A 22,041-nucleotide genomic window follows, 5' to 3' on the forward strand; every position below is an offset into this window, starting at 1 on the left:
ATGAAGATTTGTTTCATGCACAAAATTTTCTAAACTATTGTATGCATACATATGTGAAACATAAGTAGATTTCATGGTAGAATCCCATTATGCCTATATAAATACCCCAAAATTTAAAAAAAAAACTCCAAATTCAAAACACTTCTGGCCCCCAGCATTTTGATTTACTTATTTATTTATATCTATTTGTCTATGTATGTGTGTATGGATATGCCAAGGTCTCTTGCTGCTACAGTTGAATGCTTGTCCAGCTTTATAATTTTTTTTTTTTTAATTTTTACTTTTTTGGTTTTTCAAGGTAGCTGACCTGGAATTCACTATGTAGTCTCAGGGTGGCCTCGAACTCACGGCCATCCTCCTACCTCTTCCTCCCAAGTGCTGGGATTAAAGGCGTGCGCCACCATGCCCTAGTTCTGTCCAGCTTTTTATAAGAGCGACTGTGGAAATGAACCCGGGTCAGGCAGGCTTTGCAAGCAAGTGACTTTTAACCACTGAGCAGTTCCCCCCCAGATCCCATCTCAAACATTTTGGATAAGGGATGTTCGGCACAAACTTCAAGGCCCATGGCTCCCCTTTCAGGAGGAAGGGGTGGCACGGGTGTGTGCCAGGCCTGTGCTCACGGCTCACCTGTCCAGTTGCACGCACCTTCTGCGCTCGCACCTCACTGCACCCTGGCAAGGAGCGCTCTCGGATGACCAGGTGACCCTTGGTCACGCCACTCCAGGGGGTTCAACCTGGCTGGCCCCGATCACCTCCAAGCAATGAACGCCCGCCCGCGCCCTGCAGAGCCCGAGGCAGCGAGTTTTGCAGAGGGCCGCGGCGCCTCTTCTCTCTTCCAGGGGATGAACAACCAGTACGTCCGCCGGGAGGTCTTCTGCGGGAACACCTGCCACGAGCTCACGCGCTTCTGGGAGAGGGAGATCGGCAAGCAGGCGGGCTACCGCGAGTCCGAGGAACACCGCCTGGGACGGAGTGCGCTGAGGAAGTACGCAGCTTTGCTTATTTATTCATCATCATCATTATTATTATTATTATGTTTTAGAGGTAGGGTCTCACTCTAGCCCAGGCTGACCTGGAATTCACTATGGAGTCTCAGGGTGGCCTCGAACTCACGGCGATGCTCCCACCCCTGCCTCCTGAGCGCTGGGATTAAAGGTGTGCGCCACCAGGCCCGGCTCTTTAGTGATTATTTTATTATTTGTTTATGTAGATTTTTCTCCCACCTAATCCAGTATATGGATATATAAATATGAAGGAGCAAGATCCAGAAGGGACATATCAAAAGTGACTCTTAAACCGGGTGTGGTGGCCCACGCCTTTAATCCCAGCACTTGGGAGGCAGTGGTGGGAGGAGGAGAGTTTGAGGCCACCCGGAGACTCCATGGTGAATTCCAGGTCAGCCTGAGCTAGAGTGAGACCCTACCTCCAAAAACAAAAACAAAAAAACAAACAAAAAAAAAAAAAACCAAGAGAGAGAGAGAGAGAGAGAGAGAGAGAGAGAGAGAGGTACAAGTGAGCTGGGGGAAGTTGGAAAAGCACTCACCATGCATGTGTGAAGACCTGAGTTCTGGTCTCCAGGGCACATGTAAATCTTGGGGGGGAGGGAGCGTGTGAGGCACAGGGATTCCTGGGGCAAGTTGCCTAGCTAGACCAGCCAAATCAGCACACTCCAGGTTCAAGAGAGAGATCGAGGGAAACACTTGACATCAGCCTCTGGCCTCCACAGGCACATGTGCCTCCAGATACATGTGAACAAGCACACATACACATACATGTGCAAAAAAGGGGGGGGGCGTCTGGAGAGATGGCTTAGTGGTGAAGGCGCTTGCCTGCGAAGCCTAAGGACCCAGGTTCGACTCTCCAGATCCCACGTTAGCAGGACGCACAAAGGTGAAGCAAGCGCAATGTCGCACATAGCCACCAGGTGGCGCAAGCATCTGGAGTTCTATTGCAGTGGCCGAGACCCTGGTGTGCCAATTCTCTCTCTCTCTAATAAAAAAATAAAATAAAATAAGGGGGGACTATGAAGGATGTTGGGGAGTTATTGTTCTTCACTGGAGTGCCCTGGATCTGTTCCTTTCATTAGTAGATGGAAGCATCTCAAATATTCCTGCGCACATGGTTGTGGGCACGCACCCTCCATTTTGGAGCTGGCCCAGGAATAGACACAGTTGCTGCTCTCTCCCACTGAAGGGTCTGAGCGTTTCTTTTTTATTTCTATTTATTAATTTATTCATTTGTAAACAGAGAGAGAGAGAGAGAGAGAGAGAGAATATGGGCATGGCAGGGCAGCTAGCCACTGCAAGTAAACTCCAGATGCATGCAGCATTTTCTGCATCTGGCTTTACCTGGGTACTGTGGAATCAAACCCTGGTTGTTAGGTTCTGTGGTCAAGCATCTTAGTCCTGAGCCTTCTCTCCAGCCCATGGTCTGAGTGTTTCTTTCTGCAATCCCACGGGAACCCTGTGTGAGCTGGGCCCTTATTCCTTGAGTGCAGCTCGTGGATTTTGAATGGGATTAAAAGTGTGTGCCACCACACCTGACTTAAAAAAATATATTTTTTAAAAGTTAAAAATATAGGGCTGGAGAGACGGCTTAGCGGTTAAGCACTTGCCTGTGAAGCCTAAGGACCCCAGTTCGAGGCTCGATTCCCCAGGACCCATGTTAGCCACATGCACAAGGGGGTGCATGCGTCTGGAGTTCGTTTGCAGTGGCTGGAAGCCCTGGCGCACCCATTCTCTCTGTCTCTGTCTCTGCCTCTTTCCCTCTCTGTCTGCTGTTCTCAGATAAATAAAAAATAAACAAAAAAAGTTAAAAATAGAATACTGAAAACAAAACAAAGCAAAAAACCAGAATGCTATATGGCCCAGCTATACAGATCCTGTGCACATACCCAAGAGACTCTACACTCAAAATGTCTTCAGCTTTTCTCTGTCCTTATAACTTAAGTGTGTCTTTTTTTTTTTTTTTTTTTTTTAGGTAGGGTTTCACTCTAGTCCAGGCTGACCTGGAATTCACTATGGAGCTATGGAGTCTTCAGGTGGCCTCAAATTCACAGCAATCCTCTTACTTTTGCCTCTCTAGTGCAGCGCTGGGATTAAAGATGGGCACCATCACTCCCAGCTTGCTTTTTTTTTTTCTTTTTCTTTTTTTTTTATAAAAGAGAGAGTGAGAGCGAAAGAGAGAGAGAGGGAAAGAGAGAGTTGGCTTATTGGTTAAGGCACTTGCCAGCAAAGCCAAAGGACCCAGGTTCTATTCCCCAGGACCCACATAAGCCAGATGCACAAGGGGGCACATGCATCTGGAGTTCGTTTGCAGTGGCACAGGGCCCTGGTGTGCCCATTCTCACTCTTTCTCCCTGCTTGCAAACACACACACACACACACACACACACACACACCCGGGCAAGCAAAGATAAAACAGGGCAGAGTGATACTTACATATAATTCCAACACTGAGAAGGGGTAAAGGCAGGAAAATCAGAAGTTCAAGGTCATCCTCAGCTACATACAGAATTTGAGGCCAGCCTGGGGTACATGAGACCCTGTCTCAAAACGACCACAACTGCAACAAAAAGCCAGGCATAGTGAGTCACACCTGAAAGCACTTGGTTGCAAGCCTGAGACCAGCCTAGGCTCCATAAGGAGACCTGTCCAAAACAAACAAGACACTAACAGAGAGAACTGGAGACAGAGCGCTTGCCTAGCACATGTGAGGCCTTGGATGCAATCCTCAGCAAGAGAGAGAGAGAAAGAGCGAGGAGGGACACTTTGCAAGCAAGCGCCTTTACCAGCTGAGCCGTCTTTCCAGCCCCCCAACCTTTTTTCTGTTTTTTGAGACATTCTCACTACATAACCCAGGCTAGCCTCAAACTTGCAATATTTGCGCCTCAGCCTCTCCAGTGCTGCTGGGATTAAGGCGTCTACCTCCACACTTGGCTCCTGTTAGCTTTTATTAATTTATTTAAGAGAGGAAGAGGCAGAGAGAAGGAGAGAGAATGGGCACGCCAGAGCCTCCAGCCACTGCAAACAAACTCCAGACGCATGTGCCCCCTTGTGCATCTGGCTTATGTGGGTCCTGGGGAATCAAACCAGGGTTCTTAGGCTTCACAGGCAAATGCCTTAGCTGCTAAGCCATTTCCCCAGCCGAGCTTTTTTTTTTAAAATTACCTTTAGGTCTTTATTTATTCATTTGAGAGCCAGAGAGAGAAAGAAAGAGGCAGATACAGAGAGAGGGAGAAAATGGGCATTCAATGGCTTTCAGTCGCTGCAAACAAACTCCAGACACATGTGCCCCCTTGTGCATCTGGTTTATGTGGGTCCTGGGGAATCGAACCTGGGTCTTTTGGCTTTGTGGGCAGTTGCCTTAACCACTAAGCCATCTTTCCAGCTCTCCTGTTAGTTTATTTTTCTTTCTTTCTTTCCTTCTTTCTTTCTTTCTTTCTTTCTTTCTTTCTTTCTTTTTTTTGAAGTAGGATTTCATTTTAGCCCAGGCTGACCTGGAACTCACTCTGCAATCCCAGGCTGACCTTGAACTCATAGTGATCCTCCTACCACTGCCTCCTGAGGGCCGGACTTAAAGGTGTGCACCATTACTGACATAAAAAAAATTTTTTTTTTTTTTTGGCTTTTCAAGGTAGGGTCTTGCTCTAGCCTAAGCTAACCTGAAATACACTATGTAGTCTCAGGGTGGTCTCAAACTCATGCTGATCCTCTTACCTCTGCCTCCTGTGTGCTGGGATTAAAGGTGAGTGCCATTACACCCAGCTCTCAGCTGTTTTGTTTTTTTTTAAATTTTTATTTATTTATTTGAGAGCGACAGACACAGAGAGAAAGACAGATAGAGGGAGAGAGAGAGAATGGGCGCGCCAGGGCTTCCATCCTCTGCAAACGAACTCCAGACGCGTGCGCCCCCTTGTGCATCTGGCTAACGTGGGACCTGGGGAACCGAGCCTCGAACAGGGATCCTTAGGCTTCACAGGCAAGTGCTTAACCACTAAGCCATCTCTCCAGCCCAATTTTTTTTTTTTAAGATTTTTATTTATTTATTTGAGAGTGACAGAGAGAGAAAGAGGCAGAGAGAGAGAGAAAGAGAGAGAGAGAGAGAGAGAGAATGGGCACGTCAGGGCTTCCAGCCACCTGCAAATGAACTCCAGAGGTGAGCACCCCCTTGTGCATCTGGCTAACATGGGACCTGGGGAACCGAGCCTCGAACCAGGGTCCTTAGGCTTCACAGGCAAGTGCTTAAGTGCTACACCATCTCTCCAGCCCTCAGCTTTTTTTTTTTTTTTTTTTTTTTGAGAAAAGAGAATGGGTGTACCAGGGCCTTTCAGCCCCTGTGAATGAACTCCAGACGCGTCCGCCTCCTTGTGGACATGCGTGGCATTGCATGTTTGTGTCTTGCGTCTGGCTGTAAGTGGGATTTGGAGGATTCGAACAGGAGTTCTTGGGCTTCTCAGTGAAGCGCCTTAACGGCTAAGCCATCTCTCCAGCCCCAGTTCTTAGCTTCCTAACTATAGCTATCATGTTAGTGGATAGGGTTTCTAGTACGCATCTTTAACATCACAGTCTAGGGAATGTTTCATCATTCGCCGTGCACTACAAGAAACTCACTGCGGTCTATCTCCATGTCTACCTATCTCTTTATTTCTATCTCGTGGTCTTTGTACTCCACAGTGTATCACTCACAGGCTTGCTTTCAACAGCTGATTATCTTTGTAAGGGACCCGAAGGATAAGAAGAGAATCATTGACGTGAGCGTACACTGGCAGTCTTCATGCCCCTGTGCAAATCCAGATCCCCACGCGGTATCGTTTTCCCCTCGTTAAAGGACGTGTTCGTCACATGACTAGCCTGGGATAAAGTCACAGTGGCTGGCGGTGACTTCTTTCAGCAATATGTGTGAAAACATTTGACTGCTGGCTTTCAAAGAGAACTTTGCTTTGTGAATTCCAGCACGGCAGGGTTGTTTTTCTCTTCCGAAGCAAAGTTCAGAGAATAAAGATTAAAGTTGTTTGAACCGGAGAGATTTTGAGCCAGGTGTGGTGACATACTCCTAAATCCCAGTGCTTGGGAGGCAGAGGCAGGAGGATCAGGAATTCAAGGGGGCCAGATCCATTGGTAATTTGCCCATGCTCTATAAATAACCTTCCACCTATCCTCCTATAAGCAGCCCTCGCTAAACTCTTTGGGCAATCGAAAGCAAGCAAGGGCTGAAGAGATGGCTTAACGGTTAAGGTGCTTCACTGCGAAGCTTAAGGACCCAGGTTCAATTCCCTAGTACCCATGTCAAGCCAGGTGCACAAGATGACACATGCATATAGAGTTTGTTTGTAGTGACTAGAGGCCTTGGCGCACCCATTCCCTCTCTCTAGCTGCCTCTTTCTCTCTCAAATAAAAATAGAGTTCAGCATGGTGGCGCACGCCTTTAATCCCAGCACTCGGGAGGCAGAGGTAGGAGGATAGCTCTGAGTTCGAGGCCACCCTGAGAGTACAAAGTGAATTCCAGGTTAGCCTGGGCTAGAGCATGACTCCACCTTGAGCCCTCCCCCCCCCTGAAAAAAAGGGCAGTGGGGGATGAATGTGATCAAAATACCTCATATACATGCATAAAACGATAACGAAACCCGTTATTATACACAATTAGCATATGCTAATAAATTTATTTATTTGTGTATATGTATGTGTGTGTGTGTGTGTGTGTGTGTGTTTGGGTTTGTTGTGTGTATATATGTGTGTGTGGCTGTGCACGTCCTGGTGTATGGACAGGAGGTAGAGGACAATCCCAGGGTAACTGTCCCCTGACCTTTTTGAGATATGGTCTCTCTTGGGCTGGAGAGATGGCTTAGTGGTTAAGCCACTTGCCTGTGAAGCCTAAGCGCTCAGGTTCAATTCCCCAGTACCCATGTAAGCCAGATGCACAAAGTAAGATATGGTCTCTCGATGTTCTGCCGATCCATATGTGCCAGTGACCTTCCAGCTTCTCCTGGCTCTGCCCCCCGTTGACACAGGGGCGGCGGGATGCGGACACGTGTGCCACTTTGCATCCTGCTTCACGTGGGTGCGGAAGAATTGAACTTGAGCAGGCAGGCTTGCAAGCAAGTGCCTTTAACCGCTGAGCCACCTCCCCAGCCTGAGTATTTGTTTTATTTTCTGAGGTAGAATCTCAGTCTAGCCCAGGCTGATCAGGAATTCATGCAGTCTCAGGGTGGCCTCAAATTCACAGCTATCCTCCTACCTCTGCCTCCTAAGCGCTTACAGGGATTAAAGGTATGCACCATCACACCTGTCTTGAATCAATCTATCTATCTATCTATCTATCTATCTATCTATCTATCTATCTTTGTTGTTGTTGTTTTTGAGGTAGGGTCTCACTCTTGCCCAGGCCGACCTGGGATTCACTATGTAGTCTCAGGGTGGCCTCAAACTCATGTCAATTCTCCTACCTCTGCCTCCCAAGTGTTGGGGTTAAAGATGTGCGCCACTAAGCCTGGCTATAAATAAATAAGTAAATAAGTATATACATATATATATATATATATATATATATATATATATATATACACACACACACACACACACACACACACACACACACACATATATGTATATATTTAAAAACACAAGCAAACAAAAACCTCAGAAACAGGTCTGTTCATTTCTGTCTGTATAAGTTAATAAATACGCATAAATTTGAATTTGCATACCATTTTTAAACTTGAGCGCGTACACACACACACACACACACACACACACACACACGGAGTTTCACGGGGAAAAGGAAGAGATTTCTCCTGAGCTCACAATCCCACCTGTGTGGATTTCTATTTTCAGGCTCCGAGAAGAATGGAAACAGAGGCTGGAAACGAAGCTGAGGCTGCGGAACAATCCAGAAGAGACGGAGAAGCATACACATGTCAGCTGAGACCTCCATGCTTCGCTGACCCAAGAGGCCACAGAGCCTCTGCAAGGAGTCAGCTCGTGTCCCCAAGTCCCTGTGTAGGAGTTCACCCACACATCCTTCCCCAGAGCTCCCCGCAGACCTCCCGCATGGGGGGCGGGCATGGCGTTATCGCTCCGCATTTAGTATCCAGGCTCCGTATACTGCGCTTTATTTCCATACGGATTTCTTACAATTTGTAAATCCGCACGTTTCACATGGAAGGTACACCAGAAGGGACCCCCCAACTTCATGGCCATGCTTTCAACGTTGCCCAACAGTTCTGCTCCACCGTTTCGCTGAGGAAACCTAAATTCATGTAACCCTTCTTCTGGTCTCATTTTTATGAGAAGGGAAATGTATCTATTTTGAGAAATGAGAGTAATATAAATAGTCATGAAAAAAGGTTTGAAAATAAATGGATCTTCATGTGAATTTGACTGGCTTCTTCATAACCATGTTTATCAATAACATCAGGATCAGGGCTGGAGGGATGGCTTAGCAGTTAAGGCGTTTGCCTGTGAAGCCTGAGGACCCAGGTTTGAGGCTCTATTCCCCAGGACCCACGTTAGCCAGATGCACAAGGGGGTGCACGTGTCTGGAGTTCGTTTGCAGTGGCTGGAGGCCCTGGCTCGCCCATTCTCTCTCCCCTGTGTCTTTCTCTCTCTCAAATAAATCAATAAATATTTCAAAACATAATATCAGGATCATTTTAATAAAATTTGGCATCTTAGAAGGGAAGTGGTGGGGCCACACCTTTAATCCCAGCACTTTTCTCAGCCCTGCTTCTTTCTTTTTTCTGGCCTCTTCTTACAAACAAGAAGCTTCCTAGGGCTGGAGAGATGGCTTAGCGGTTAAGGCATTTGCCTGTGAAGTCTAAGGACCACGGTTCGATTCCCCAGGGCCCATGTAAGCCAGATGCATTTGCAGTGGCTGGAGGCCCTGGCGCGCCATTCTCTCTCTCTCTGTCTGCCTCTTTCTCTTTCTCTCTCTCAAATAAACAAATAAATAAAAAATACAGGAGGACCACCCCAAAAGTTCAGGCTGAAAATAGGAGCAGAAACCTTGGCATCTGAAACAGCCCCTAGGGACGGAAATAGCACTCATGTGATGAGACACAAAACGGATCTGTTGCGAGAATGAATGGAGGGTTTGCGCAGGGCACAGGCATATTGTCTCAGGAGGAGCTCCTCCACAATCCCGCCATTCAGAGCAGGGCGAATGGGGCCGTGGCAGGAAGGCGCATTTCTTCCCTCAGCACAGAGCTTCTGAGTCAGTCAGCATCAGACAGACTGGGCTAAGCTTTTAAGAGGACTCTTTTATAAAGTCACTTCCTGACTGGGAAGCTTTCACAATTGTCCACACATTTCCAATTGGCCTATAGGATGAGTGTGGGGGCTTCTGGAACGTTCCCACTGTGTGTCCAGTGCAGCCGTGGCTCCTGTGAGCCCAGGGCCACGTGTGCCCCGCCACTTCTCCAATGGGTAGCTTCCCCTAATAAGTAGAATTCATACTCTGCAGTGGCTCTGGGGGATGGGTGGCCCACATCCCATGTCATTGTTTACAGTGGCTAGACTTGGCTCCACTTTCTGGACCCCAGAAGGCTGTCTTTTTTTTTTTTTTTCTCTCCCTTGGTTTTTCGAGGTAGGGTCTCATGCTAGCTCAGGCTGACCTGGAATTCACTCTGCAGTCTCAGGGTGGCCTTGAACTCATGGTGATCCTCCTACCTCTGCTTCCTCAGCTCAGAAGGCTGTCTTGAAGACAGTTCCCAAGGCCACAGGGCACTTGAGACAAAACAAAACAAAAAGCCAGAAAGAAACTGAGGAGAGGCGAGCCACAGAGAGGAGAGAAACACTTGCTCAGGGTTTGGAAGGATTAATTCTTTCTGTGTGTGGCTGTGTGCAGATGCACATGTGTGTGCAGATACACATGCCCCATGCACCACATGTGGGGAGGTGAGGGGGGGGCATCAGAGGTCCTTCTCTGCCAATTTTCTACCTTGTTTCCCTGAGATAGAGTTTCTCACTGAACCTGGAGATATACATATATATATAATTTATTATAATATTATAGTTTATTAGTAATATACTTATATATAAATGTACATAAAAATATTTTTTTTAAAATTTTTTTTTTATTTATTTATTTGAGAACAACAGACACAGAGAGAAAGACAGAAGGAGAGAGAGAGAGAGAATGGGCGCGCCAGGGCTTCCAGCCTCTGCAAACGAACTCCAGACGCGTGCGCCCCCTTGTGCATCTGGCTAACGTGGGACCTGGGGAACCGAGCCTCGAACCGGGGTCCTTAGGCTTCACAGGCAAGCGCTTAACCACTAAGCCATGTCTCCAGCCCCATAAAAATATTTTTTAAGATAGGATTTCACTATAGCCCAGGCTGACTTGGAGCCCATTATGTAGTCTCAGGGTGGCCTTGAACTCATGGTGATCCTCCTGCCTCTGCCTCCCAAGTGCTGGGATTAAAGGTGTGCACCACCACGCCAGGCAAACTGACACCCTTTCAACAGAAGCCATTTTATCAGTTTGTGCCCGGCAGAAGGTGCTGTTCATATGTCCACCAAGGGGCAGTTATCCTCTATACTCATAATGAAGTCAAAAGCTACTAGAGAGATGGCTCGGTGGCTAAGGCGCTTGCCCATAAAGCCTAATGACCTGGGTTTGATTTCCCAGTAGCTACGTAAAGCCAGATGCACAAAGAGGGCCTGATGTGGTGGCGTACACCTTTAATCCTAGCTAGCACTCAGGAGGCAGAGGTGGGAGGATCACCATGTGTTCAAGGCCATCCTGAGAGTACTTAGCGAATTCCAGGTCTGACCCTACCTTGAAAAAACAAAAGCAAAAGCAAAACAAAACAAACTTCAAAGTGGCACATGCATCTGAAATTTCTTTACAGCGGTTGGAGGCCCTGGTATACCCATTCTCACTTTCTCTCCATGCTCAGGAGACAGAGGTAGGAGGATCATTGTGAGTTCAAGGCCAGCCAGATCAGGCTGGGCTAGACTTAGACCCTACCTCAAACAAACAAACAAAAGAACCAAAAGCCAAGGCTCCCAGAAGCCATACCAGTTTTATTAGAACTTCAATGACTGATTTCAGCAATTGTGGAGAGTTAAATCTTACTAATCCACAGACAAATTTGCTTTGGGTTATATTATCCTTTTAAAACAACCAGCTTGGGGGCTGGAGAGATGGCTTAGTAGTTAAGGAGTTTGCCTGTAAAGCCAAAGGATCCTGGTTCGATTCTCCAGGACCCACATAAGCCAGATGCACAAGGGGGCGCATGCATCTGGAGTTCGTTTAAGGTGGCTGGAGGCCCTGGTGCACCCATTCTCTCTCTCTCTCCTCTCTTTCTCTCTTTCAAATAAATAAATAACCATTAGGGGCACTTGTTTATAAACGCTGAAAGCCTTTTAATTTTTTTTTATTCGAGAGGGAGGAAGAGGCAGATATAGAGAGTAGGTGCACCAGGGCCTCCAGCCACTGCAAATGAACATCAAATGCATGCACCACCTTGTGCATCTGGTTTACGTGGGTAGTGGGGAATTGAACCTGGGTCCTTAGGCTTTGCAGGCAAGCACCTTAACTGCTAAGGCATTTCTCCAGCACTCCCTGGACTGCTTCATTTATTTATTTATGAGAGAGAGAGAGAGGAAGGGAGGGAGAGAGAGAGAGATTGAGAATGGGCACATCAGGGCCTCCAGCCACTGCAAACAAACTCTGGATGCATGTGCCACCTTGTGCATTTGCCTTATGTGGGTGCTGGAGAATCAAACCTGGGTCCTTGGGCTTTGCAGGCAAACACCTTAACCTCTAAGCCATCTCTCCACCCCCCACTGCTGCTTTGAGAATGGAGTCAAGCATGGCAAGGCACCCCCTTGTTCCACACAATATTGGGTCACTTAGGCTGATCTTCACAAACACAAAGAGAGCCAGATGAGCTCAGAGATTAGTTAAGTGAGTGGGTGCTGCAGCCATTACTCAATGTCTTTTCTTTGATGTTACCCAAGAGCCATGTTATAACATTCATAGCTCTGGTATGAAGATTTGGTAACCCAAATCCTTTTTTTTTTTTTCATTTTTTAAATTTATTTATTTGAGAACAACAGACAAAGAGGTAAAGAGGCAGAGAGAGAGAGAGAGAATGGGCATGCCAGGGCCTCCAGCCACTGCAAACGAACTCCAGATGCTTGCGCCCCCTTGTGCACCTGGCTAACATGGGTCCTGGGGAATCGAGCCTCGAACACGGGTCCTTAGGCTTCAGAGGCAAGAGTTTAACAGCTAAGCTATCTCTCCAGCCCCCCCGCCCACCTTTTTTTAAGGTAGGGTCTTGCTCTAGCCCAGGCTGACCTGAAATTTACTATGTAGTCTCAGGGTAGCCTTGAACTCAAGATGATCCTCCTACCTCTGTAAGATGGCCAGACATTGGCCTTGGAGGGAAACCCTATCTTCTGTATCAGTGAGCAAGCCTGCCCTTAGTAGGCCCTGACAACCTATTGTCAGATGTCCTCAAAAAGATCATCTAGAGACGGTCTGGAGCTCAGGCAATCGGTGCCTTTGTGCACAAGAGGTGTAGAAACTGGAGGCTTAAAAAAAAAAAACAAAAACAACTCACTATGTACTAGAAGATGACCTTGAACTCCTGATCCTCTTTTGTTGTTGTTTTTTATTTTTTATTTTTTTCTCAATTTTTTAAAGTATTTTCCATGATTATAAAAAATATCCCATGGTAATGCCCTCCCCCCTCCACTTTCCCCTTTGAAATTCCATTCTCCATTGTTTCTTTAAATTTTTATTTATTTGAGAATGACAGACAGAGAGAGAAACAGGCAGATAGAGAGATAGAGAGAGAGAGAGAGAGAGAGAGGATGGGCACACCAGGGCCTCCAGCCACTGCAAAAAAAACCCCAGATGCACGCGCCCCCTTGTGCATCTGACTCACATGGGTCCTGGGGAACTGAGCCTCGAACTGAGGTCCTTAGCCTTCACAGGCAAGCGCTTAATCAGTAAGCCATCTCTCCAGCCCTGTTGTTGGTTTTTTAAGGTACGGTCTCACTCTAGCCCAGGCTGACCTGGAATTCACTCTGTATTCTCAGGCTGACCTCCAGTTCACAGCGATCCTCCTACTTGATGCTGAGATTAAAGGTGTGCGCCCCTACACCCGGTTCAATCCTCTTTTTTCTTTTTTTAAATCTCCCAACTACTGGGACTATACTTGTGCCACCACACTTCATTTGTGAGGTGCTTGGGAGCAAACCCCAGGACTTTGCGCATGTTAGGCAAGCACTCTACCTACTGAGCTACATCCCCAGCCTGGTTGTCGCAGCTGAAGCGGGGAGGAGGGTCCCCGAGGGGACAGGAACGTCACTCAGGTGGTCATCAGTAGTGTTTTTGGCTGCTCGAGCCTCATCCAGGAGTCACACCACACCCCTTCCTCTCGCTCCAGACAAGCATCTGCCTGGCTGCTTTGAATTTCTTGGCTGTCATTGAACTGCGTGGATGGCCAGATGAGGAAGGAGGCAAATGGACGTCCACGGAGGTACTGGGGTCTACAGCGCCACTGTGGTCAGATTTCCAATGGATGCACTGTGTGCAGAATACAGGTTAAGGTAATGACTAATACAGACAAGCTTTCTCCCTGTTCCCTGGAGTTCCCGTCCCAGCAAAGAGCAGGAAACGGACAATGACACACAACGACGGGACGCAGGAAGGGGCGGGCGCAGCTGACTCTGGCCCGAGAGGCTCTTGCGGGTAGCACTGTGGAATTGGGACCCTGCAGGACATGAAAAAGCCAGCTCTGAGAGCAGCAGGGGGACAGCAGGGGACACAAGTGCAGGGGACATTAGAAGGAAGTGTGAAGTGAACAAAATGTTGTACTTCTCTACATTCCTTTATACCTCCTTTAGAGAAAAACAGAAGTCACTTCCTTTTGGAGCTCATGAAAGCATGGAATGAAACACTGGTTTAAGCAGATGGGGATGGATAAGAGATAAACAGGAGGCTCTGCTGGTCTGAATAGCATTTCCTGGGGCCTGCACTGTTGGGCAAACTCCTTAAGATAAGCGGGGCTCCTGGTCACAGGCCTACCTGGCACCCCCCAGGTGCTTCCTGTAAGTGACCAACCTATTTACAAGTTCTTTTTTCTTTACTTTTTTTTGTTTGTTTGTTCTCCGAGGTAGGGTCTCACTCTAGCTCAGGCTGACCTGGAATTCACGGTCTCAGGGTGGCCTCGAGCTCACAGCTATCCTCCTACCTTTGTCTCTCGAGTGCTGGGATTAAAGATGTGCACCACCATGCCTGGCTCTTTTTACTTTTATGGCTGTACCTGTCACATATGAATTGTGATTCATGGTTTAACTGCCATCCTGATTCTTTTTTTTTTTTTTTTTTTTTTTTTTCAGGGTCTCACTTTAGCTCAGGCTGTCCTGGAATTCACTATGTAGTCTCAGGGTGGCCTTGAAGTCATGGCGATCCTCCTACCTCTGCCTCCCATGTACTGGGATTAAAGGCATGTGCCACCACACCCTGCTCTTGGTTTCTTTTTCTTTAAAAACGGACAGTCCTAACAGTTCAGAGCTTCTGCCTTAGGTTACCTCTGGGGAGCAGATTTGGTACCAGGATTTCTTTTTCTTTTTTTTCTTTCTTTCTTTTTTTTTTTTTTAACCCAATAAAACTTTGCCTCACATTCTGTGAGTTGATGGTCTTGTGAGACAGGGGACCCTAGAGCAGAAGGTCCCAGGTGTCCCAGGAACATTAAAACAGGAGGCAAGGGGAAGCCATAGCACAGAGAGCCAGTGCAGGGGCCATGGGGACCGGGCAGAGATCCCACCTGACCCCAAGACCACAAGGCCCCAGGTGTCAAGGTGAAGAGACTGGATTTGATTTCAGGCGTCCTAGGAAGCTGCTGGTGGGGGGGGGGGGATGGAGGCGAGGGTTGGTTTCCCGAATCTCCCTCAAGCGTTGATGTGGAGGGATGGCTGAGGTGGGGGAAGAGTAGCTGATGAAGGCCCAAGGGGCAGCTTGGAGCTGGTGCCAGCTGAGAGTGGCCTTGGCCTGGGATAAGGAGCGCCTGTGGACATAGGAGCTGCGGTGTCCACAGCTGGTCTGACCAGGACGGAGTAGACTGTGGACGGCAGGGAGGAAGTGCTCGGGACTCCCAGCTGCCCGATTAGGGATGAGAAGAAGCTGGCATCTGAAGGTGAGTCAACGTCCAGTCTGTGTGCGGAGACGGGGCGTGGGAAACGGGCTGGGGCTGTGTGTGCCCCCCGTGGCTTTCTCCTGTCTCCACAAGGCCTCCGCGCGGGCTTGACTACAGCCTGTCCTGTGTTGGCCCAGGGCTTTACCATGGCCCCCTGGAGTGGGGCAGAGAGCCCAGGTAAGGTAGCTTCAGTAGAGGGCAGATGTCTTAGCCACACACGGGCACCTCTACCACCACGGCTGCCATCACCACAACCTCCACCACACACTGCGTAGGGTTCAGCCTCAGGCTACAAGATTACCTGAATGCAATTTGGGGGCACCCCCCCCATGGCTAGGGGGTCCACTCCCCGTGCTGTCACGTGCTGTCCCTTCAGCTCAGCGTCCTACGGTGTGGGACAAGGGCCTCGGGAGCTGACACCACACTTGCCTTGCTTCTGTTCTCTTTGCAAATGACACTATCTGAATCCACATAGGGACATTGTTTCTTTCTTTCTTTTTTACATATTTTATTTTTTTTATTTATTTCTTTATTTGACAGAGAAAGAGAGAGAGAGAGAGAGAATGGGCGCACCAGGGCCTCCAGCCACTGCAAACAAACTCCAGACAACGTGCGCCCCCTTGTGCATCTGGCTAACGTGAGTCCTGGGGAATCGAACCTGGGTCCTTTGGCTTTGCAGGGCAAACGCCTTGGCCACTAAGCCATCCCTCCAGCCCGGGTCATTGTTTCTTTGTGGCCATGGAGATGCCAAGTCCATTAGCAGCTACTGGGAGTGCTTGCTGCCAGTCAGGTACTGTGTAGTTGATGGATAAAATTGGCACCAGTAAAATTACAGGGCCTTTTAAGAGAAAGGCTAGAAGAATCCACTTTGCCTGCTGATCTAATGGCTGTGAAAAGCCTTCCAGGGAGCCATAGGTTTGCTGTCTCCCAAGGGTGGGCAGAGGAGGGGAACAGGATGCCCCCAATGCACTACCTATGAAGGAGTGGTTCAGGCTTCTCAGCGGAGAAGAATTGGAACCAGACACTTGAGGGTGGCCCCTCCTGATTTCTAGAGAGTTCCTCGGCTCCAGGGACTTTCCCTAAAAGTAGAAGTATAAATTCTCATTCTCTCTCTCTCTTTGCTTGCATCTTTCCCTCTCTCAAATAAATAGACAGTTCCCTAACAGCCCCACAGAGGGAGGTAGCATTGGGGCCTAGAGGGAGAGAGAGCCACGCTACCCACTGGCCACTCCATGGATGGTGCAGCTTCAAGCAGCAGGCCACTCCTGAGAGAGGGATGCTACCACCGGTCGGAAAGGGCCTCGGTGAAGACAAATGGTCCCCTGGCCAAGCCACACGGCGACATTGGAGCACCTGCTGGATCTTGCCCAATGCCTCTCCCCTCACTCCAGGAAGAATTGGGTAAAAACACAAGGTGGAGCTGGGAGGGTCACTACACTTACTACAAGGCTGAATTCCAACACAGATAGCACTTCCTCTCAGGCCTTAGGGTCTATGGAGCTTTTAAAATCACCACCATAGGTGAAAATTACAGACTGGAGCACGGTGGATAGCTGTCAGCACTCAGCAAATGCGCCCCCTGGTGTTTGGAGTGACAATTGCTTGACCCCACTCGGGTCAACAAGACTGACTTGCAAAAGCGGACACTGAGAGATGAGCTTTCCTAATGTTGTTCTCCCAAGCATCCCCACTCAGAGATGAATCTGGAGACTGGGGGGATGGCTCAGTGGTTAAAGGCACATGCTTGCAAATCCTGCTGGCCCTGGTTCGATTCCCTGATACCTATGTGAAGCTGGATGCACAAAGTGGCACATGTATCTGGAGTTCATTTGCAGGGGCAAGAAGCTCTGGTATGCCCATACCCACTCTGTCTGATTTTCTCTCTCTTAAATAAATAAATAAAAATATTAGGAAAAAATAGAGCCAGGCGTGCCTTTAATCCCAGCACTCGGGAGGCAGAGGTAGGAGGATCACCGTGAGTTCGAGGCCACCCTGAGACTCCATCGTGAATTCCAGGTCAGCCTGGGTGAGACCCTACCTCAAAAAACAAAGCAAAGAAAAATATTGGAAAAATAAAACAAAGGGGGGAGTGCTTACAAATACTGTCTTCCAGACACAAATTGGCCTTGATATTCATGGTATCACAGTGGCTGATGCTACCTACACAAGAGCTGCATAATAGGAGGGGAGAAAATGAAACTACTTGGAAAGAAGAAGGGAGAGGGGATTTGGGAAGGGAAAAAGGGAGGATGGGGCTGGAAAGAGATAGCTTAGGGGTTAAGGCACTTGCCTGCAAAGCCAAAGGATCTCAGTTTGATTCCCCAGGACCCACATAAGCCAGATGTATAAGGGGACGCATGTGCCTGGAGTTCATCTGCAGTGGCTGGAGACCCTGGTGTGCCCATTCTTTCTCTCTCTCTTTGCTTGTGTCTTTCCTCTCTCTCAAATAAATGAAATAAAATTTTAAAAAAAGTTTAAAAGGAGGGTGTTGGGAGCGGATTATGATCATGATATACTATTTACATTTATGGAAGTTGTCAATAGAAAAATTTTTTAAAAGCTGTGTGTGGTGGCACAAGCTAGCACTGGGGAGGTAGAGATAGGATTGCTGAGAGTTCGAGGCCACCCTGAGACTACATAGTGAATTCCAGATCAGCCTGAGCTAGAGTGAGACCCTACCTTGAAAAACCAAAGGGGAAAAAAAAAAATAAGAAACAGAAGAGGGCTGGAGAGATGGCTTAGCAGTTAAGGCATTTGCCTGAAAAGCCAAAGGAACCTGGTTCGATTCTCCAGGACCCACATAAGCCATGCACAAGGGGGCACATGCGTCTGGAGTTTATTTACAGTGGCTACATGCCCTGGTGTGCCCATTCTCTCTCTGCCTTTCTCTCTCTCAAATAAATAAATTAAAATATATTTTTAAAAACTACCCCTTAAAAAAAAAAAACAGAAGAAATAAGTGGACTCTAGCTGTGGACATCTCCCAGAAAAGTAGCACGTAGATAAAAATATCTGACCACAGAGATACTTGTACATCCATTTATTGCTGTTCTTTTCACAATAGCAAGGGAATGGAAGCAGCCTAAATGTCCGTCAACAGATAAATACGTAATGAAAAGGTGGCACATCCATACAATGGAATTTTACTCAGCTGCAAAGAAAAAGAAAATGGGTGAAAACTGGAAAGTATTATATTAAGTGAGGTAATCCAGGCTCGGAAAGACAAATGCCACACGTTCTCTCTCATTTGCAGATCCTAGTTTCGGTTAAACGTGTGCATTTAGGTGGCAGTACGTGTGGCGAGATGCCAAGAAACTGCCATGAGACAGGGTTACATCAAGAGGCTTAAAGGAACAGGGGTGGGGAGAGCGATGGAACACAGGAGCTGTGAAGGAGGGAAAGGCAATAGGGAACAGCAGGGAAATGGGGGAGAGGGGTAACAAGAGGCCAGCCGAAACTGAGCATGTATGAAAACTCAGTAAGGAAGTCTACTGCTTTGTAGGCTCACTAAAAGTTATAAAAGGGCTGGAGAAATGGCTTAGCGGTTAAGTACCTGCCTGTGAAGCCTAAGGACCCCGGTTCAAGGCTCAATTCCCCAGGACCCATGTTAGCCAGATGCACAAGGGAGCGCACGCGTCTGGAGTTCCTCTGTAGTGGCTGGAGGCCCTGGCGCGCCCATTCTATCTCTCTCTCTGTCACTCTCAAATAAATAAAAATGAACAAAAGAAAAAAAAAAAGACCTCCTTTAAAGAAATAATAGCTCTCTGTGGTCTGGCTCGGCTCGCAGCAACATGGCCAAGTGCACCAAGAAGGTCAGCATTGTTGCCAAGTACGGGACCTGCTGTGGGGCCTCCCTCCAGAAAATGGTGAAGAAGATTGAAATCAGCCAGCGCGCCAAGTACACTTGCTCCTTTTTTGGCAAAGCCAAGATGGAACGACGGGCTGTGGGCATCTGGCACTGCGGCTCCTGCGTGGAAACGGTGGCGGGCGGGGCCTGGACCTACAACCCGACTTCCGCTGTCACGGTCACGTCTGCCACCAGAAGACTGAAGGACCTGAAGGACCAGTAGAAGCCCTGTCATTTGAGACATCCCTGGCCTGCAATAAATGAGTTAATTTATGTAACAACAACAACAACAATAATAATAATAATAGACAGCATCCTGAGACCCCCCAAACTCTGGGATACAGACCTGGTGCATCAGCTTTCTTCTTTTTCCTTTCTTTTTACCCAATAAAGCTTTGCCACACACACACATACACACACACACAAAAAGAGAGAGAGAGAGAGACTAATTGAGAGAGGGAGGGGAGATGATGGAGAGTGCATTTGTGAAGAGGAAGGTGGGGGAGGGGAGGAAAATTTCATGACTTATTGTCTATAATTATGTAAGTTTTCAATAAAAAAGCTTAAAATAATAATAATAACAACAGAGTTTCGAGGCTGGAGGTGGAGATGAGAAAGGGCCTTCTCTTAACCACACAGCTCGCCTTCCTCACTCCTCCATCGCCACCCCCAAGCCTACCTTCTGGGAGGGGACCTGTGGGGCCGGGTGGCGGAGGGCGTGGGACGTGTGACTCGCTGCTTGTTTTCTACCTCCCCACTACGCTGGTTGGATCGAGGCCCTTATGGACCCGGGCGGGAAGGACTGAGAATCGTGAAGGCTGTTCTGCCAGCGTGGCCTGTGCACGCATCAAAAGGACGGGAGGGATCGTGCACAGTGCGTACTCGTCACCGGGAAAGAAGGCCACTGGAAGAGACCAGCACCGAGGTGGCCTGGCTGCAGGTGACCCATTTCCATCAGTCTTCCACAAGGCACCAAAAGCAGGTGGCTGCCTGGCTTCTGTGAGAAAGGACTCACTTCCGACGACACCGGTCTCCTTTCTTTCTACTGTCATTCTCTGCCCCGCCCCCCCTTTGACCCCAGCACTCGGGAGGCAGAGGTAGGAGGATCGTTGTGAGTTCGAGGCCACCTTGAGACTACAGAGCAAATTCCAGGTCAGCCTGGCCTAGTGTGAGACCCTACCTCGAAAAACAAACAAACAAAAAATGAAAAACAACTCTTTTCTTTGCTCAGGAGTGGATTAACCCAACTTCCAGTAACAATCCTGAAACGGTCCATGGGAGGCCCTCCCCGAGGACTCTGGGGAACTCAATTCCATCATGCGGGCTTGGACCAACCCCCACTCAGCCCTTGCCACGTGGGCTGAGGCCAGTACTGCGTTGGTAGGAAGCACGCCTGGAACCAGGGGACAGTGACCCAGAGCCAGGGACACCGGACCCAGGCTTGGTTTATGGTACAGGGCACAGTAACAGGCTCAGCTCACCTGCAGGGCTGTGTCCGGCATAAACCTACTCTTTTTTTTTTTTTTTTTTTTTTTTTTTTTTTTTAACTTTTGGATTCTGTTTATGGTCACCGTGTTTTAGGTGAAGCACACACACTTGATCCCCTCTGAAGAGCTGTTTACTAGCTGCAGGACGAGCAGGGCTGGCTGAACACAGTGCTGTCGGCCAAGGACCGAGACCACCCAGAGCGCCGTCCCAACCAGCAAGGCCCATGCAGCCAGTTCAGACCCCGGCCCTCCTTGGGGACGGGGACTTTGCTCTTCCAATCACAAGCTGCTGAAACCAGAAACATCAGGAGAGAGCCAGCTAGTAGTACTGGGGCCAGATGTCAGAGGTGACAAGGTAGGACAAGCAGGCTGAGTGACCTCCTTCACAGCATCCTGTAATCGCAGCTCTCAAGAGGCAAAAGTAGGAGCATCACCATGAGCTCAAGGGCACCCTGAGATTACATAGTGAATTCCAGGTCAGCCTGGGCTAGAGTGAGACCCTACCTTGAGGGGGGGAAAAAAACTAGAGGTTGAGCCCCAATCATTTTTTTTTTAAATTTATTTGCATGTGTATGCATACACGCCTGGTTCTCTTGTGGCTGCAAACAAATGCCAATTTGGCTTTACTTAGGTGACTGAGGAATGGAACCTAGGCCAGCAGGCTTTGCAAACAAGCATCTTTTAACTGTTCAGCCATTTCCCCAGTCCCTCAAATCACTTTTTACCACAGGAATGGGAAGAGGAGGAGGTCAGGAATCAGAGGCTATTGCTAATGCTTCTGCTCGGTCACTCACTGCTCACAGGGACTTCCTTCCCAGCAGTCTCCCAAGGGAGGAAGAGGGGTTTGCCTACAGTCTTGCCAGAGGGCTGGGAAACATGCCCTTACTGTCTTCCAAGAGCTGGGGGTGGGTGGGGAATTCCCTCCCCTTCTCAACAAAGTAACTCCCTCAGCACCAAATTTCCTTAATTCATAGAATCATGTATCAAAACAGCATGTCCCTTGTCCAATCTTAAAACTGAGTTAGGGCAGTGGCTTTGAAATACAGCCTCTATTCCCCTTCCTAGCACTTAGGAAGACCCAGAACCTTCCTTCCACTGCCTTCTGTGCTCACTACACTGACTCCACCTAGTGAAGTCCTTAGGGTTTTTTTTTCCAACCCTGCTGCCATGCCCACCTTGGAAAGAAAGGCTCCTGTGGTGTGAGAAAGAGTTTAGTGCAAACCCCCTTTCAAAAGGGGTGACTAGTCCCCAAGCTTCCTGCCGTTCCCAGTACTTCCCCTGCCACTTGCCTGTTTTTAAAAGCTGGTGTCATTCCCAGGAAATCCATTCTGTTGCTGATCACTGTGCCAGGATGATTTCCCCCAAACTGTCCTCTCTAAAGTGGAAGGGCTGAGGTGGAAGGGCTGTGTCCTAAGTGGTTCATAATTGTAAAGTAAGTAAGGCAAGAGCACTTCAGACTGGGAAACTGAGGAAAATGGGTGTGGCTCCTTCACATAGACTCTCGGACACTTAATTCACCAGAAGCGCTGAGAGAACTTGTGCTCACAGCCATTACA

The 22,041-nt window shown here is 48.3% G+C and overlaps 2 protein-coding genes across 2 annotated transcripts; both read left to right on the forward strand.

Moving 5' to 3' along the window:
* Positions 1-836: 836 nt before the first annotated feature.
* Fam240a (family with sequence similarity 240 member A) lies at positions 837-8,001 on the forward strand. The gene is given in 2 exon segments (XM_045136954.1): positions 837-985; positions 7,833-8,001. Coding segments are annotated over 2 exon segments (312 nt in total). The 5' UTR covers positions 837-842.
* Positions 8,002-18,942: 10,941 nt separating this feature from the next.
* On the forward strand, positions 18,943-19,279 carry LOC101598988 (60S ribosomal protein L37a-like). The gene has a single exon (XM_004662045.2). It carries the CDS (start codon positions 18,943-18,945, stop codon positions 19,219-19,221), a length of 279 nt encoding a protein of 92 aa, XP_004662102.2. The 3' UTR covers positions 19,222-19,279.
* The last annotated feature ends 2,762 nt before the right edge of the window (positions 19,280-22,041 follow it).

Source organism: Jaculus jaculus, chromosome 17 (genome assembly GCF_020740685.1).
Source record: "Jaculus jaculus isolate mJacJac1 chromosome 17, mJacJac1.mat.Y.cur, whole genome shotgun sequence".
Classification (NCBI taxonomy): Eukaryota; Metazoa; Chordata; class Mammalia; order Rodentia; family Dipodidae; genus Jaculus; species Jaculus jaculus.